The sequence below is a fragment of the Toxotes jaculatrix genome, chromosome 16 (assembly GCF_017976425.1).
Source record: "Toxotes jaculatrix isolate fToxJac2 chromosome 16, fToxJac2.pri, whole genome shotgun sequence".
Taxonomy (NCBI): domain Eukaryota; kingdom Metazoa; phylum Chordata; class Actinopteri; family Toxotidae; genus Toxotes; species Toxotes jaculatrix.
The window spans coordinates 19,464,337-19,481,972 of NC_054409.1; the positions used below are offsets into that span (position 1 = coordinate 19,464,337).

The window sequence follows — 17,636 nt, forward strand, 5'->3', positions numbered from 1 at the left end:
CAGTCAGATATATCAAATTAATCTGTCATATTATGCACCATCTTGCTCAATAAAAGCATGAATGTTCACTGTACTCCAGCCACACAGATGCATTCACCTAAATGAAAAACACTTCTGTTTACATCATTAGATAAGTGTAGATTCACTGATTTATAAAATGCAACTCAACAGGACATTACAAAGCTCAGGTAAGTTAGATGGAAAAACAAAAAAACAAAAACATGTTAAAGAAATTATTTTTCCAACTGAAAGCCAATTTAACTAACATTTTGGGAATAAGTGTAGCACAATGTTTGACCCCAATATGAAACTTGGAAAAAGAAAACAGAAGGACCAAAAACACCATCTTGGGGTCGTCAAAGCTAAAGGTGAATCGTACAGCAGCCACAATGTGCTGGGAAGCTGAAAGGTCATTATAGGTAGAGACTGGCAGCGAAAACAATGTCTCTCTTGATCTTTGTTATTCCTGCAAAGACACGAATAAGAAAATTTTGTTCCAATCAGAGACATTTGTTTGAGTAATGTGTCAGTAAAGAAGAGTTTACCAGAGTAAATAATACTTTTTAAAAAGTTTACAGCCTGTGGGATGATGACTCTACAGTCAGTGGCCACTTTATTAGGTCGGGGTTGTGGTGTAATATAAGAAACTCATCTTAATGATTAATTAACGATTAAGCTCCAATAACACAATGAGGTTTCTTACCTTCAGCAAACTTGTTTTCCAGCTCAGTGTTGCCAATGGCCTTGGCTGCAGAGCACATCTGTCTCAGCACCTCTTCCAGACGGCGCATGCAGCGGATGATGCTTCCTACACAGGACAGACACACATACACAGTGTTCAGTGTGTGTGAATTTGTCTTTTTAGATCTAAGGTCAGTATTGTCAGTACTGTGGCTGTACAACTTAAAACCACAGCTCTTAAAACTCCTGAATCCTCTTTGACAAACTCACCTTAATGGATATGTGAACTCTTTGTTTTACATGTCTGTAATTTTCATTTTATAACCTAATTTCCAACAAGTTTCCAGGATATACGTATATTATTTGATGCTAATTGTAAGGAAAACACAGACGGTTTTTACTTGGGTTTAAATTGATCATTTCCTGCTTTTCCCAATAATTCGTGAAAAGATAAGACTCTTTTATAAAAAGTCCCAGAAAATGAGGAACTTACAGACCTGTAAAATAGTTTTAGTTTATAAATATGTGTCAACGTTGTAAAACAGAAAGATGAGATAGAAAACAGATATCAAAATACACTGAATTATTTTGGAAATTTCCCAGTTCTCCGTCTCTGTCCTTCGCCAACACACACAAGCACAAGCACATCTTAAACTCCCTCCAGTTTCCCAACTCAGCATTACTTCCTTATTATGATGACATCCAATGTTTCACAGCTGAGGTCATTGTTGGGAGTCAGAGATAGAAACTATGGGGAGAATGATGGACCTGGAACTGGGTTCAAACCAAACCACACATAATAAATCAATTAGTGAGCCTCTTACAGCCTGCAAGTGGCTGCACATGTGACAGCGGATAAATCAAAGGTGAAATGGTTTTGTAAAGGCCGTGCTGTTGCTCGTTAGCGGTGGAAGAAGTAAAAGTACAGAGAGATTTTCAGCAACATGAGCTTAAAGTTTCAAAAATAAAAGCACTTGTTCTGCAGAGACAACGCCTGCGACTGATATATTATTAAATCTGACATTGTTAGATCATCAACACGGATGCATTAATGTGTCAGCAGCATTTTACAGCTGCAGCTTGTTGAGGTGAAGCTAGTTTTATCTACTTTTTACTGGTAAATCTGGGTAATAAACCTGAGGGGTCATGAGATGATAAAAGGGAGACGAAAGAAGAAGAAAAGGCAACTGAGTTTTTCTTTTTTTTTTTTTTTTTTAAATCAAATCTCAATTTTGTGAGGAACTTCAGAATTGAACTTAACTACAGCACTGGAGTAAAAATATTTCCTGTCATGTCTGCCAGACGTTGATGACCCACCTTCAAAGACGTCGGTCATCTTGCAGATTTGAGCAAACGTGGCGCCGTTAGCCCAGGCGTAGACCACGTCCATCAGGTGGGGCTTGAACTGGTTCAGATACGTCTCCTCGTCCACCTCCAGCTTGGCGTCTGCAGACACCTTGGCTATCCGCTTTGCACACTCCTGAACACAACAAAAACACAAGTGTTCACATTTCCACCAAATTCAAACTGTGAGAAACAAATCTGGCATCGTCTCATGATGTCTCACCTGCATTTGTCTCAGGGGTGCAGCTAGTTGTTCAGTCAGTTTTGGCATCTCACTGGCCTGGAGGGCAAATTGACATCATTGATATTATGATAGCAAATATCAAATATTTATTTTGTTGTTTTGCTTCCAAGCTTCAGGCAAAATACGTTGCTACTTAAACCTGTTGTAGGCAAGTTTGATAAGAAAAACAAAACAGATCAGACCTCCACCAAACAAAACAGAAACCTGCTGCCTTCTCAACGGTCAGAAGGGTTTTTATGAACCGGTTTAGAATCACAAACACAGAATGGTTTGCTGCCATCCTGAGCTGAAGAGCAGCAGGTGCTCTTCAATGACAGCCAACAGCTGTGTACACACAAACACAATAGTCCTGTATTGCAAACACGACAGCTGCTTGTTGTCGTCGTTTGCTCTCTGCATTTGAGTAAGACACAAAAGCGAGACGAGGACGAGAACGAGGACGATGGGAGCCGTGATTGAGTTTAGAGAGAAATTTGTTCAGTTCAGAGGATGAAGCTGATGTGGAGCCAAAGAAAAGGTTTGCTAAACCATCTGATGCTGGATTGCCTCATTGAGAGATCAGGCATCATTAGGTAAGACAAACACACATCAACCTCAGGTTTCTGTTTTGCTTGCAGAGCATGGGAAGAGGCCAAGAATGCGACTGGAGCTTCAGCTTGTGGGAATGGGAATCAACTGTTGATCTCAGTGTTCGGGAAAAGGCTTAATATCTGTTTGTACTGAGAATTTAGAGGAATTATGTGTGTTTGTGCATTTGTTCGTACATTCTCCTGGAAGACGAAGCAGGACAGCAGGGCAGTGGCTTGTTCAACCGTCAGGTCGTTGAAGAGACCGTTGAACACCATCTCCGTCAGCAGGAGCTCGTCGGCACTGGAAAGATTAACGCACAGAGTGAATTATTGGTGATTATTAATCTGTTGTATTTTTTCCAAACTGTTGTCCTTCCCCACCTGCTAATTTCACAGGCAACTCGCCCTTTCATCTCGATCACATCGGAGGGGCTGGCAAAGCCGAGGCGTCGCAGAACTCTCTTCCTGCACTTCAGCTTGTCCATCTGCAGGACGGTCTGAGCTTTCTTCAGCTCTCGCTTGGCCGTTCGAACATCTGCTGCGATCTGAAACACAAAAACACAAAAGCACACACACGTACTGTTATACCTCACAGCCTTCAGGGTTCCAGAAAAGTAGCACTTTGATAACTACCAGCTGTTTTGTGCATGAGCTAATGTCAAACATTACACAGTGATTAAAGTGCAATATCTGAGCCAACAGATGTGCATCTGCCTGCTTATCTGTAATATCCCCTTTGAACTTTACTCATCATTACAACACATCTCTGAGGCGAAGAAGCAAACACAGTCACAAAGAGATTTCACCAGCATGGGTCATTACTAAAGGGAAGTCCAATTTCTCGAAACTAGCAACAGTGCGTAAGATAGTGAGAGAAATCGCTCGTGTATGAACGAGAGCTGAAAGGTTTTTGGTGCTTGTGCTCCCAGTGTTAACCTGAGTACAGGTTTTACTTTAGATGTATGCTATAGCTATATCAGCCATGGCGTGTGTAAGGTGTGATGAGTTGGGACAGTGTTGGATACTTTGCTTAACAAATAAGGCAGGAATGGTCTCAGTATGGAAATGAGACTGAGGAGAAGCTGTAGAGGGCTGTTCCTGAACCGGAGAGATGCTAATAGAAAAGCAGGATAAACTCTTACTCTGACAAAGTTATCCAGTTTACACTTTACTGTATATCATTTCACAACATACACACACACACATATACACACACACGACCAGAGAGAGATGTAAACGTTTATGCAAAGTGTCAAACACAGTGTAGTCAGTCCACCAGTAAAACCAATCTGGGAGTGTAGCAGCTCTTTTATTTTTACCGACTCTATGTTTTGCATTTTCTCCGGCTTTACTTTTTTGTTCTGGATCTTTCTCTGATAAGGTTCATATTTTCTTTCCTTCTTTTCCACTTTTTTTCCCCCTACATTATCCCAGCTGCTAAACATCATCAAGACAAGTCTGGTAAATTGTGGTACTTGTCTGCTGGAGTTAGAGCTTCAGCAAAAAATGGTTTAAAAAAAAAAAACAAACAAAAAAAAACAAAACAATCAGCCCCTTGTTTTAGCCTTTTCATCCCTCGCTCCATGTGATCCAATGTGGGTTTCTGTTCTGACCTACGACTGAAGGTGAGGCCCCTGTAGGAGTAACGTCCTTGCTGTTTTCCTGTGTTTGTCTGCATGAGTATATATATACGGGCAAAGCTGACCAGTCTGAGAGGAGAAGACAAAGGAAGGTCACTGATTGAGATCTAAGTAAAAGAAGCCAACGCAGATGAATAGGAAAGTATTAATAATTCATCCGTAACAAAAGCCAACTGTGTATAAATGGTTTAATTATCAATAGGGTTTGACATTTAGCAAAGTTTCACACGACTTTTAACTCTCACAAACTGAAGACACACACACACACACAAAGTGACTTTCTCACCAAAGCTTTCTTCTCACAGAGAGAATATACAGATTCCAGGTTGGGGTCACTGTGCAGGGGGTGGGAGTACATGCGGTGCTCAAAGGCCTCCACTTTCTGAATGACTTTCTTCAGCGCGGGGTCTTTAATGCCCATGTCGTCTATGGGGTCGAGCAGAGGAACGCCATCTGGGAAACGCTTCTGCACTTCCTGAGGACAAGATATTTGGAGGTTAAAAAAAAACAAAACAAAACAGAAAGGGCAACAATTCAGATAATGATTCTTTTGATTTCCTCCACTTTCAGCGTTTTGGTTTCAAGATGGCTGAATTTTGTACCTGTATAGATTTGAGCATGAGCTGTCTGTTGTCAAAGGGCCTGAGGTCTTTGGGGATGTAAAGACGAACTGAGCTGATGGAAGTCAGGAGATGCAGCATCACTGGGACCACCTGGACAAAAAACAGCGACCATAATCACATGGAAATACAGCATTTCTATTTGTCTCCTATGTTCGGCAATTTGCTTAAGTTTTCGTCTGCCACACTATTCTGTTCTGTGGAAAATTAAGTTTTTTGTTTCATGTACGTCATGAACATTGTTCCAACTGTTCAGTGTTTCCACTGAACGCAATTTGTCTTATAGATAAAAATCTTTTTTCCATTTCAGCCAAGCGTGAAAACATTTTTCAGCTTGTTTGAATTTCCAACATTTTCACTCAGGTTTTTTTTTTTAATGAAACTGAAAATGTGCATAAAGCAGGTTGATGGAAATGAACCTCCATAACATTTGTATATGTGACACGTGTTTCTGTGCATTTGTTTCACCCACCTGCATCTCTCCAGTCTCCCCTGGAGCAGCGGGTTTAGCAGCCTCAGTCGCAGCGTCTTTTACACTGTCCTTACTACAGTGGACCAAAACCTCCACCACGTACAGCGGCTCTGAGTCTGTGCTGGTCTAAATGGGGAAATGCATATTAGTCACAGTCTCATGTTGATGGATTCACATACATGTGACACCATGAGAACTTACCTTCACGTTAGACTTCTTGCAAAAGTTTACAACAACTCCCCAGCCAAAGTCAGCGTCTTCATTTTTTACCTATTGGAACAAAGCAACAAAGATCATGTAAAAATAAGTAAAAACATCTATAATTATCGTTCCGTCACTGGAGAATATGTGTGTGAAGCTTTACCTTAACAAGTCGCCCAGGCTGCAAGAAGGGCAGGCAGTATCTGGGTTTGTGGATGAACTCTTGTATCTCTTTACCCAGTTTGGCCAGCTGCTGTCTGATTTTAAAGTAAGTGACGACGCTCTCTTCGTTAGGTATCTCAATGACGTGGTACTGCTCCTCCAGCCTCTTTATTTCTGCACAGAAAATCAGAAATGTGAGCAAAAAATTTCTTAAAGGCTTTTTACACATCAACCACTAAGTCGACAGAAAAGTTATCTGCAACTATTCTGACAAACAAATAATCATTTAATATGTTTAAATCCCAGTTTCTAGCAGTACTACATATGGAAAAATGCTTACTCTCCACTACACCAGGCAAAGCCCTGTAGTGTTGGAACTGGTAGAAAGACTTCTCCAGCATGTACTCTGGGTTGATCTCCTCCACACGCAGCAGGTTCAGCACCATGTTGTAGGTCAGGTGGAAGGCACTGTTCAAAGGGTCGGCTGATCCCTGCACAGCATAATAAAAACAGACAGATCAGAAATTAACATGGAAACAAAAGCCTTTATTTTAATAACATACAGCTGTGACTATTTATGTGTTTTGAAAATGTTGTTAGCATTTTACTAAAGGTGCCAAGAAGGTACGAGGCCTGAATAAAGTCACTTTCCCCAAAATTTAACTCGGAGGATTTTGCAATCGTGATCTCTGAAACTCCAGAACCACAGATATGTGTTCAGCATCTCTCTCCAAGACATCCTGGGAGTCGAGCACTGCGACAGTGCCAACAAACAGTTTTACATTAACACAACCTCTCTCAAAAGCTATGCAGTTACATATTTATAGCAGTGCAGCTATAAATGTGTCAAACCAAAGACAAAAGACCAAGACTCCCTGGCTTCTCTGTAACAGTGTGTAGTCAAGTGTTGAGCACCAAATAACTCGATGATCCACAGAGAGAACAACTTCAGAGCCACTCATTACAATTTCCACTCGATTGTTCAAACAAATTCTCACCAAGAAATGTGTTTTAATTGATGGGATAGTGGGAGTCTGGCAACGGAAGAATGTGCAGAAAGCACTGAAGAGGTTTGCAAAGACGTGATGGATAGACTAGTAGCTGCATTCTGAAAATTAACTTGAACTTGCATGGTGAAAAGCTTTGTAGCAGCCAGATTCTACGGTACCTTGAGAAGCTGTTTGCCCACAGCTGGACTCATCTTCTCATCCACCATGAAAATAACAATTCCCCTGTCGTCCATTCCTCTCCTCCCAGCACGGCCGGACATTTGGATGTATTCACCTGATGTAATCTAAACCACGTGAAAACACAGACGACATTAAAAGAAGAAAGGAAATTTGTCAGTGGGTGGTGGGAGAAAAGAGGTTAAAAACAACTGAAGATGGAAAGAAAAGTACTGTGATGATGTATTACAGGTGAGAATATAACCAAATATTTTCATAGTATTTGTCCAGTTTATATCAAGCCAAGTATCTGCATTGCTAACATACAAATCTAGACGATGGCACTGCCTTTTGAGGAAGAGACTGGACCAGTTTTCCACGAGCTTCTGAGGACTACTCTCTGCATCACACATGGCTCCGATTAAACTCCACAAATCTACTGTTCTTTGAGCAATAAAAAACGCAGCAAAAGGCAGATACGATTTTTTTTTGTGTGTTGAAATGATCTGATCGTCATTTCAGGCATGCCATGGGATCAGCTCTTGATTTGAAACACAGTGTGTTTCAGGAATGAGAGTTGTGTGTGTGTTGAAGTGTGCGAGTGCCTGCGTGGAGCTTTGGCACCGTCAGAGGCACCAGATGTTCCCGATGAACCTCTTGGAGGGCAGTTTCCTCCTCTCTCTCGCACTCTCTTCAAGCCTGTGTGTGTGTGTGTGTGAGAGAGAGAGTAGCTGGAAACCTGTGTGTATGAAGTGACGATGAAGGGTGCTTCTAAGTGACGGCAGCTCCACACACACACAGACACACACGGCCCCCAGCTCTTATACGTGGCTGTTTATGTGGCGATGCAAGCTGCGGGACTTGAAGACCTTATAAAGGCCCTGGAGAACCACACTATGTGTGACAGCTCCACACTGCAAACAGGCCAGAGCTGTTGTTTTAAAGAGACAGAACTGTTTATGGAGAGTTTTACTACCGAGAGACAAACACTGCAGGTAAAGTAACAGGGAGAAACTGAAAAAAGGAAGCACAGAACAGAATTCTAATACTTCTCCAAAAATGGATGACTGGTCTGCATTACATGTTGGCTCAGTCCACTTTCTGCTTTTATGTGCCCACAGCAAAGCAAACAGCAAACAGGAAACAATAATGTTATTTGGATTTTTTGCATGTATGTTACACGTTACAGTGTGTATATTTCATAATAATGTACTTATTATGAAATATAAACACTTTTACTATATAAACTATTAAACTCTCAGTATTGCAGATGACATCCAGTAACTAACTTCAGCTGGGTTATCGCCATTTAGAATATATTGACCCTGCATGTGAAGGCTTCACAAGATGTCCGTGTACATGAGGTTGTCTCACTCTGAGTGAGGAGGAAAAGAGTTAAATTAAGAAACAAAAAAATCCACATTAACAGGGAGAAAACATAGTTTGCAGGAACCAATCTGATAACACTCCTAAGAGAATCCTCTCCTGACAATTTGTTTTCACAGAAATGCAAGAACTCTGTGTGTGTGCGTGTGCAGGTGTTTGCGTGTGCTCTTACAAAACGATGATTCTTGCCATCGAACTTGCGTGCGCTGGTGAAGAGCACAGTGCGCGCTGGCATATTGATGCCCATGGCGAATGTCTCAGTGGCAAACAGGGCCTGGGATAAGAACAAAAAGCATTAAGAAAATCTCATCACAACATTCTGATAATTCTCAATACAGCTTCAAAAAGGTTTCCTGTGGTTTTGTCTTGTAAACGTATGTTTGTGTTCAGTGGTTCTCACACCAGAAGGCTGTGTGTGTGTGTGTGCCTCTGAGGCCTAATTAACACGTTGAATGTGTTTCCTTCCTCATAAAACATCTGCAAAGCCACTTTTTAAAGTCCAAAAAGGTAATGGTTTACTAAGTGGGTAAATCTTGGGAAACATGCAACAAAAAAAAACAAACAAACAAGGATTCAAATCCTTAAAAGCGTAAAACTGGAAATTCACACATGGATAAGCAGGGGTATGTAAAGTTCTGATGAGAAGCCTTTATTAATTACACGGCTAAGTTACAAGCCTCCAAGGACTTAAAAACCATGTAATTAATAAAGGTTTTTCTTTTATCAGAACTCTGCATATGCTCACTCCTCTAAGCCTGAGCCCCAGAAGTTTCTGGTTTTTCACATATTTTGGATGCTGCATTGTTTACAGCCGTGTTTGTTTGCTAGTTATCTTCTTCCTTACAGCCTTTTGTTGGCACACTGATATGTTTCTTGGTGAGAGAGTCAGTGTTCAGACCTATTTCAGCCCAGCATGAAAAAAACAACAGGGATGTAAACACACAAAGCTCCGCCAAAAAAAACCAAACATACACACAAAAAAAAACTTTGCAGATAATCCTCTCTTATTCAGACACAATCTCATCAGTACTTGAAGCAACACGAACCCCTGCACTGTTTTAACGCTGGGCTATTTTTGGTCTGAATGCCCACTTACTGCCACTGACTGTTGATAAGTGGGAGAACCTGAAACTGGCAGCATGAGAGTGTACCGAGTCACCACACGCTCGTGACATAAACAAACTGGCGACTGGCTCACAAACACAATGCTCCGCGGTGCTACTAGTGGTGAAAAGCTTCACATGATGCCTTTATGTATTCTCGTACATGGACACATTCCAATTTTGTGTATCGATTCTGAATATTGCTAGTCTCTAAACATTCACTTCAGTTTACAGCGTACATGATGAGTGTTTAGATTCAAGTCGCTGCAGAAATTCTGCTCAGAGGGATAAATCTCCTTTGTTTGTCGTACCTTGAGCAGGCCTTCAGAGAAAAGGATCTCTATGGTCTCTTTCAGGATGGGCAGCAGGCCTCCGTGATGGATTCCTATTCCTCTCTTCAACAGCGGCAGCACATGCTCCACCTGAGGAGCGTGGACAGGGCAGGTTAGCGTTTGTAGTATTTGTTTATAAAGTTTTAGCAACAGCGCGGGTTCACTGGTTCATGAGATCTCAGCCATCATCACCAGAGAAGCAGAGAGTGGAGAAGCATCTAACCCTCATAGTGGAAAAGTGTGATGTATGGTCGGTCTACCCACCAACAACTATTACCTCAACATGGCTGGTTTTCATGATGTGATACCACACAGAAGGGTAGAACAACAGGAGCACAGTGTTTGAGCCTGTGTTGACATTATGCGTTCAGCTATTTACATTAAGGCTGTTTAACTGTCTTCTCTTGGTAGAAAATGACTCTGAAGGAAAATAGCAAGGATTTTTTTCCCCTGAGGCTTTACATGGTAGCTGTGCTGAGTCCAATAACTGGAGCGAGAACAACGTGGGTGTTTCTTAAAAACATCAAATGAGTCCTCCTCACCTGAGGGAGCTTCTTGTCTTCGTCTGAAAGACAGTCCACTGCGTTGCTGAACACCTCCTCCACCAGACGTTTCTCATCATCTGGAATTTTAAAAAAAAGTGGATAACTTTTCAGAAATTTTTCGCACAAATCGATTTCTTACATCCTGAGCATGTGCATCTCAGCGACTCCTTCAACATGCACTCACACAAAGTTTTGGGTGATTTCAAAAATGTTTCACATGTAATTTCTCTTGGCACGAGTGATTCATGAGGGACAACGGGGAGAGATTTTTAGGAAATTGCTTGCAGGAAAACATCAGCCACCCAGGGACTGAGCAAATAAACGATGCTGCTCCGTTGGCTACAAGTCTGTGTTGACTCTAGATTTGACCTCATTTTGCAGATACAGCAGCACTCTTTCTCTAATTTGTGTAATTAAGCAGAATTTCTTAAAAAATATTCATATTGTTTGAGTGATTACTGATTTCTATGCCACTGACTGAAGCTGAGGTTTTACTCCAAAAACAAACATTATCTGGAAAATGGCAGGCTGCTACCAAATTTTAACAAACAATTTATTTACGTAATCCAAATATATATGACTTCACCAACTGTGCCACTACCACCAGTATCTTATTATTGTGCGGATCACGTTTGCTGCTGGCCATCTCTTTCCATGTGGAAACTTAGTCACAGGTCTTTCTTTATTCATGAAACCATTCTGGGAAACCTTCCTTCTCATGTGCCTGTGTTAGTCAGAAACTTGGACTTCCACAAAGTCTGATGGCTCAGAATTTATTATTAATGCAGAATGACTACAGTGTCAATGGGACATATTTCAATGGTTTAATAACAAGCAGCGCACCAAGTTTACGGAAGTATATGGAGTTTCCTTTTAAACGGTGATCACAGGGAAATCTTAACCTAATGGTGGACAGAATTATTAGGATTTATCTCCTGAGGACCATGAATATCCAAACTACATTTACGGCCATGTGACCAGTACTTGCTGAAACTCATTCACCAAATTGATCCATTGACTTTATCAACCTCAAGCTCTGCTATTAGCACCTAACAACACCTATAACGCTGCTGTACAAAAAGAATTACTGGAAAACAACTACTGCTGCAGGTCAGCATCACAACAACAGAACGTGAGTCTACATCCTCCTGACAGTCTTCGCAGTAGTGTTTAGGCACCAGTCGGCCCCCTGACTCCAACATGGCTCTGCCATTCCACAAACACTGCCCAGAAACTGTGTGTCACAGCACACAACAGGGAGGGAACAGGAGGGGGGGGGGGGGGGTCTTTAGTATTCAAGAAAAGAGAAGCTGAGAGAAAAAAAAATTGTGGATGGACGGAAGAAAGCACAAGTAGAAAAGGTAGAAGAGAGGGAAAGAAGGGTGGATGGAGAGCCACGTGGCTCCTTCTTCTCATCACAACCCACCTACACACACAAACAGAGGGACGGCATAATACCAACAACCTGCCTACATACAGTGTATGCTGCAGGCTTTTTCACTGTTTAACCCTTTGAGTTTCTACATGACAGATGAAAAGAAGGAACATTTTCGTGACCGAAACTCGTGTATTTTTTAAAACTTCAAATAGTTAGATTTGTACCATGGGTCACTCAAACTAATCAATTCAGCAGAATTTGTGATAAAGTTTTTCTGTAGCCAAAAGAAAAGAAACAACACATCAATCACATTTTGTCATGAAAGCTCTTTCATTGTTTAAACTACTACAGAATGTTAATGGAATAATTTGACTCCTTTACAAATTAGTTTATCTTATGTCAGCATTTTTCCTCAGTCAAGTGAAATTTTCTGCAATCAAATGAAATTACGTGACTGCTATTACTGGACACAGTCTGCCTCATTTTTTAAGACAGAACATTTGTTTAAGAAGATTCTCAAAACACGTGAAACTGCTGGAAACGAGAAATTATCTTTGGCCGAGTTTTTACCATTTGTTTTTTTTTTTGCAATATTGACCCCCCCAAAAAAAATTGGCAGCTGGAAGGCTTTTCAGTGTTGGAAGAGCTCAGCATTAAAACAAACCTCATTTATAAGAATGTCATGATGCAGGGAAAACAAACCAAGACGAGGGAGGAAAATGTTTCCCTTCATGAGCATGTTTTATTTCACTGAAAAAGCCTGAAGCAGGTGGACAGGAGCCAAGCTCCATCTACTGCTGGATTATCTCCCAAAGTGCAGAGATTTGTCCTCACGAAGCAACTTCGCTTATCCACTGGACCAAACAGCAGGGCGAGCAGTGCACACACAATAAGCCATATTCATGGCACTTGCTCAGTGGGGGAGGATCCATTCACCTCGGCTCGCCAACTATTTCGCATTTTGGCGAGTGGTTTCGCTTGCCTAATTTCAACTCCCTCTCCAACTGTCTCAACAATTTGTTACAAAAATTTATTTGTTTTGGCATTTCAGTGCGCAAAAACAATCTGCGCAGCAACTCAGAGTCGAACCCAAAATACGCTCATTGTCCAATGTGCCGATAGTGTGACTTTATACCTGTGAATGAAGCTCACAATAAAGCAGAATAAGTTATCTAAAAAGACTTTCATTACGTAAAGCTGACATTTGAGCTTTTACTGCGGGTTAAATAAGCAGCGAGGATTTTTAATTGCTGGAATAACAGATGTGTCAGAAGGAAAAATATCACTAGATTATGAAGCGTACAATAAGCGGGCTTTGAATCAAAGGAGCCAGCATAGCTCTGGGCTGTCAAATCTGGAAAGTATTTTCTCCTTATCACGGTTAAATCAGCAGGCTTTATGCTTTGTAAACACGGAAAGCATTGATCTATCCTGTGCCGAATCAAGTTGACCTCATTTGGCTTAGCTAAAAAAAGAAAAAGAAGTGATCTCATTCCAAGAAAACATCACCTGCCATTCATCTACTGGTGCAAGGGTCTGACGTAAACCTTGTGCTATGCATGTAAAACCTGCCTGACTACTGTATATACCAACTCAAACTGAACAAGTGCAGGCGTATTACTAAGAGCATACAGTATCAGTCATGCTTGAGTCACGCTGAATTAACGCTCACGTTACAAATCTCCGCAAAGATGACAAGGCCAAGTATGGCTTTGTAGAGAAAATATTTACGTGCACACACCTCTATTAAAGTCCAGTTTAGCCACCTGCAGGGCGTAGGCCTCACACTCTTTCTTGCTGAAGCTGAAAATGATGACAGGCTGGAAGTTCCTCTCCATGATCATCTTCACTATCTTGAACACACTGGACGGACCTAATCAAAGTACACAAACATAAACTCTGATATAAATTAATTGAAGACATTTACTGCTTTTCACCTTGAAAATGGACACAAACACACACCTTTAGTGCCTCCTTTTCGTCCTCTCGGGTCCCACTTGCCACCTCCGCTGCTGCTCCCAGAATCCCCTGCGTCCCTCAGCACCTGCATAGCTGTGTTGAAATTGTCCTCCCTGAAGTCTCCCTGAAGAAAACCGCGGAAATACAAATATCAGAAGAGACCAATCGTGTTTGCAGGATGCATTAAAATTAGACAGAGGAACAGTCATATTGCCCTAATGTAAAACCATCATTAATTAGCCAACTCTCCCTCATAACTCCAGTAAGTTCAGTCTGTAGATGTCCTTACATTCTCATCAACCACCAGGTGGAGACCATCGCCCCCTGCTGGAAAGATGTAGTGTTGCAGTGGAGTGGGTCGGTAGTCTGTGTACACCACGTGGCACGGCTACAGGAGACATGAGTTAGAAACACTTCAGCAATGAATTAAAAACAGGACAGAAAACCACAATGAAACAGTATCCTAATCTATTTATATAGACAGATGATGGTTGCCTCCCCTCTCATCATTCACACTGACACTAACAATGTATGTATCATGTCTGTGTTCAGATTTGATCGGCCCCTGACAACGCTCCGCCTCACAGTCTGAAAACCACTACGTTGTAAAGGTGTTCATGCTCCACCTGCAAACACACTACGAAAGTGTTTCATGCTTTGCTCAGTATTTGCACCACCTCACCTGCTTATGTAGGTGGCAAATCCACTCAGCAAACTGTCTGGCATTGGGGATGGTGGCCGACAAGAACACATAATGCACGTTGTCAGGAAGGAGAATGATGGTCTCCTCCCACACCACACCGCGCTCTGAAAGGTAAGGCCAAGTAAAGTCACGAGTCTTTCAGGTTGTTGAAATACACACGGTGGGTTGGTGAAAAGTGTGTCTGTGCTGTTAGTATTATGCACACACCTGCGTCTCTCATGTAATGGATCTCGTCAAAGATGACCCACGCCACTTCCCTCATGATCTCAGAGCCCCGGTACAGCATGCTCCTTAGGATCTGGGACAAAACAAGCTTATCGTGTCAGACCAACCCCTGAGCGTTACTTTCCAAAGACCACCCTCCAATAAAGGTGATATCTGACAAAACCAACAATGCTGCCACTCTTTCAAACATAACTGTGTCCCACCTCTGTTGTCATGACAAGGCAGGAGGCGGTGGGGTTGATCGTGACGTCACCAGTCATCAGACCCACATCCTGAAACTCTTCGTACATCTCTCTGTATTTCTGATTGGAAAGAGCCTTAATGGGGCTGGTGAAGATGACTCTCTGCTTCTCTCTGAGGGCCAGAGCAATGGCATATCTACAAGGAAGAGAGATATCAGCGTAAAACCAGGTTAGATCATATATCTGACATTATTTTAGTTAATGAAAAGAAACAGAAAGTAAGGAAGATAAATAGTTTAACCATTGAGTCACATAAAGGACGACTTCCACCAAACTGGATTTTACTTTTTTCTTGTTGCTTCCAAGAAAAGTGTTTTCACAATTACAGTAGGGAGCTTTAAAACAGCTCCAGTTCACTGTCATGCGTCACACAAACATCATCACACAACACAGAGGCAATAGCAGCATATCCACCTCATACATGTAACGTGCATGAGACTAGCAGTGCAAAGTTAAACAGTACACAACAGTCAACTGTCTCAATGGGATAAAAAAAAAAAATATTCCTTCATTAGGCAATTGTTTAGTTTTTACGAGAAGACTCACTCAGCACAGACAGTCTTTCCGGCAGAGGTGTGTGCAGACACAAGCACAGACTCATTGTTGTCAATACATAAAATGGCCTCACGCTGGAACGGATCCAGAATAAAAGGGTACTCCTGCAAGAGAAGCAGTATTCAAAACAGTGGAAAAAGAATCCAGGTGCACTAAAAGTCACTGTAAACCAACCAGCACAATTAACCCAGTTTATAAATATGATGTGCGATCATACCATATGATAACATATGTTATAGAGATATGATTATAACACACAAGTATTTTCCTTTGCTGCACTGCTGTTAAGATTTCATCAAAATGTTCCTCAAGTCAAGTTTTAAAACTCAACTATTATTTTAAAGCATGACCAAATTTTGTATTTGGACATTAAGAACAAACTAAATTAATCCAACAAGTAGAAAACCCAAGTTAGAAGCTCAATATACCTTGGCTGCTTTCCCCACTCGAGGTTTCAGTGGTTTATACTCATCACTGGCAGGCAGCGCGACCTGTTGGGAAAGACCATGTGTTTAGCAAATAAAGTTTTAACAACAGCATTAGAGAAACACAGTTCTTCGGATTTGCTTCTTTTACCTCATGTGAGCATCCTTCCACCGTTTCAACTTGTTCCACCTTCACTTGGGGCATAAATTCTGCAAGACTGAAGTATAACAAAGGACTTGTAACCTACACAATAATTTTAAAGCATATTCTGCAGCATCTCCAGCCAATAATTCATCTGAAAACACTCAAGATCATGACTTCATTTTATAATCGCTTCTTCAAAGGAGAGGAGACACAGCTGAGAAACTTCTCAACACAAAACTGCTAGATCCAAAGTATTTATGAAGTAGAATCAAAAACATGGCTCTAACATGGTTCCTGGAAACCACAGAGGATTTATTTTGCAGGGCTGTTATCTGATACACGTAGAGTCGTAAAAAGTCTGATATTTCCATGCAAAATGTAGTGAAATAGCAGTAGTGAGCTGAAATATATCTCACTTTAGGTCATTAGCAGAGACTGCCTCATGTCGAGGTTTCTTCCCAAACACCACCTCCTCTCCACCGTCACCGTCAGCCTCCCTTTTGCAGCGGGCAGATGGACCAGCATCCTTGTCCGTGTCATTTTTACCTACAGCTTTCCTGGAAAGGGGAAAAAAAACACAGGCAGACACAAAATGTTGTCAGCTGAGCCCGTTTGGACTGAATTTACACAGGAACATTACAACAACAGTTAGCTAGAAACTAAGTACATTTACTCAATAACTGCACATAAGCAGCAAATTTGAGATCATTGTAAATTATTTGAGTTTTTCTGTTTACTACAACTAAATATATCTGCTCCGCTACATTTCAAACGGAAAGAATGTACTTTTTAGTCTACTAAACTAACTGAACTAAATTAAGGGTACATAAAGTAGGCAAAAGTAGCTCCACCTCAGTATAAACAATCTGACAATGTAAAGCTGTGTATGAGAGCTGTCAGTGAGCTTTACTTGAGCAGGATTTTAAATGCAGAACTCCAGCTTGTAATGGAGTACTTTTACACTGTTGTACTTTTACTTAAGTAAAGAATACTCTGAATGCTTCTTCTACCACTATACGAGACAAAAACAAAAACTGGTAAAGCTTTATTTATAACACCATAAAACAAATTACAAAACGCTGTAAGTTTATGTTTACCATTGCATACAGCTTATCTGATATTTTCTAACGTGTTAACTAAGCTAACTAGCTAGTTAGCGTAACTAACACCTGGAGTGCTTCCTATGAGTGCTTCACTGTCAGGAACGCACATGATTCTTCGTTCGAGTGCCCTGTACGATTGAACCTCCCGGTTTCAAATACCAAACACTACTAGGCAACAACCCAGGACTTTACCCCGTTTCTGGAGCCACAGAGGCGGGTATCTTTTTGCTTGTGGTCGTTTGTTGTTCATCATCAAACACGCTGAACAAGCCGTCACCAAACCCTCCAAACGCGTCGGCCATGATTGTTGGGGGCACCCCTTCCCACAATTCCACACGAGGTTGTGTCGCATTCAAGTCATACCGTTAAGTGCAGCACCGCTGGCAGTTGCACCAAAGTACAATTTGAACATTACACAAATCCTTACGCTTATTTT

General features: G+C 41.4%; 1 protein-coding gene across 1 annotated transcript; it reads right to left on the reverse strand.

Annotated features, from left to right (window-relative positions):
* Nucleotides 1-72: 72 nt before the first annotated feature.
* On the reverse strand, nucleotides 73-17,515 carry mtrex (Mtr4 exosome RNA helicase). Its single transcript, XM_041058793.1, has 27 exons — nucleotides 17,393-17,515; nucleotides 16,514-16,654; nucleotides 16,104-16,170; nucleotides 15,956-16,018; nucleotides 15,519-15,631; nucleotides 14,934-15,108; nucleotides 14,713-14,803; nucleotides 14,485-14,609; nucleotides 14,092-14,190; nucleotides 13,806-13,926; nucleotides 13,585-13,716; nucleotides 10,463-10,542; nucleotides 9,900-10,010; nucleotides 8,658-8,759; nucleotides 7,102-7,227; nucleotides 6,274-6,424; nucleotides 5,935-6,107; nucleotides 5,772-5,840; nucleotides 5,571-5,696; nucleotides 5,081-5,191; nucleotides 4,765-4,953; nucleotides 3,220-3,383; nucleotides 3,034-3,139; nucleotides 2,249-2,305; nucleotides 1,999-2,161; nucleotides 704-808; nucleotides 73-466 (listed from the first exon to the last, which is right to left on the reverse strand). Exons 1-27 carry the CDS (start codon nucleotides 17,500-17,502, stop codon nucleotides 414-416), a joined length of 3,123 nt encoding a protein of 1,040 aa, XP_040914727.1. The 5' UTR covers nucleotides 17,503-17,515; the 3' UTR covers nucleotides 73-413.
* Between the last annotated feature and the right edge of the window lie 121 nt (nucleotides 17,516-17,636).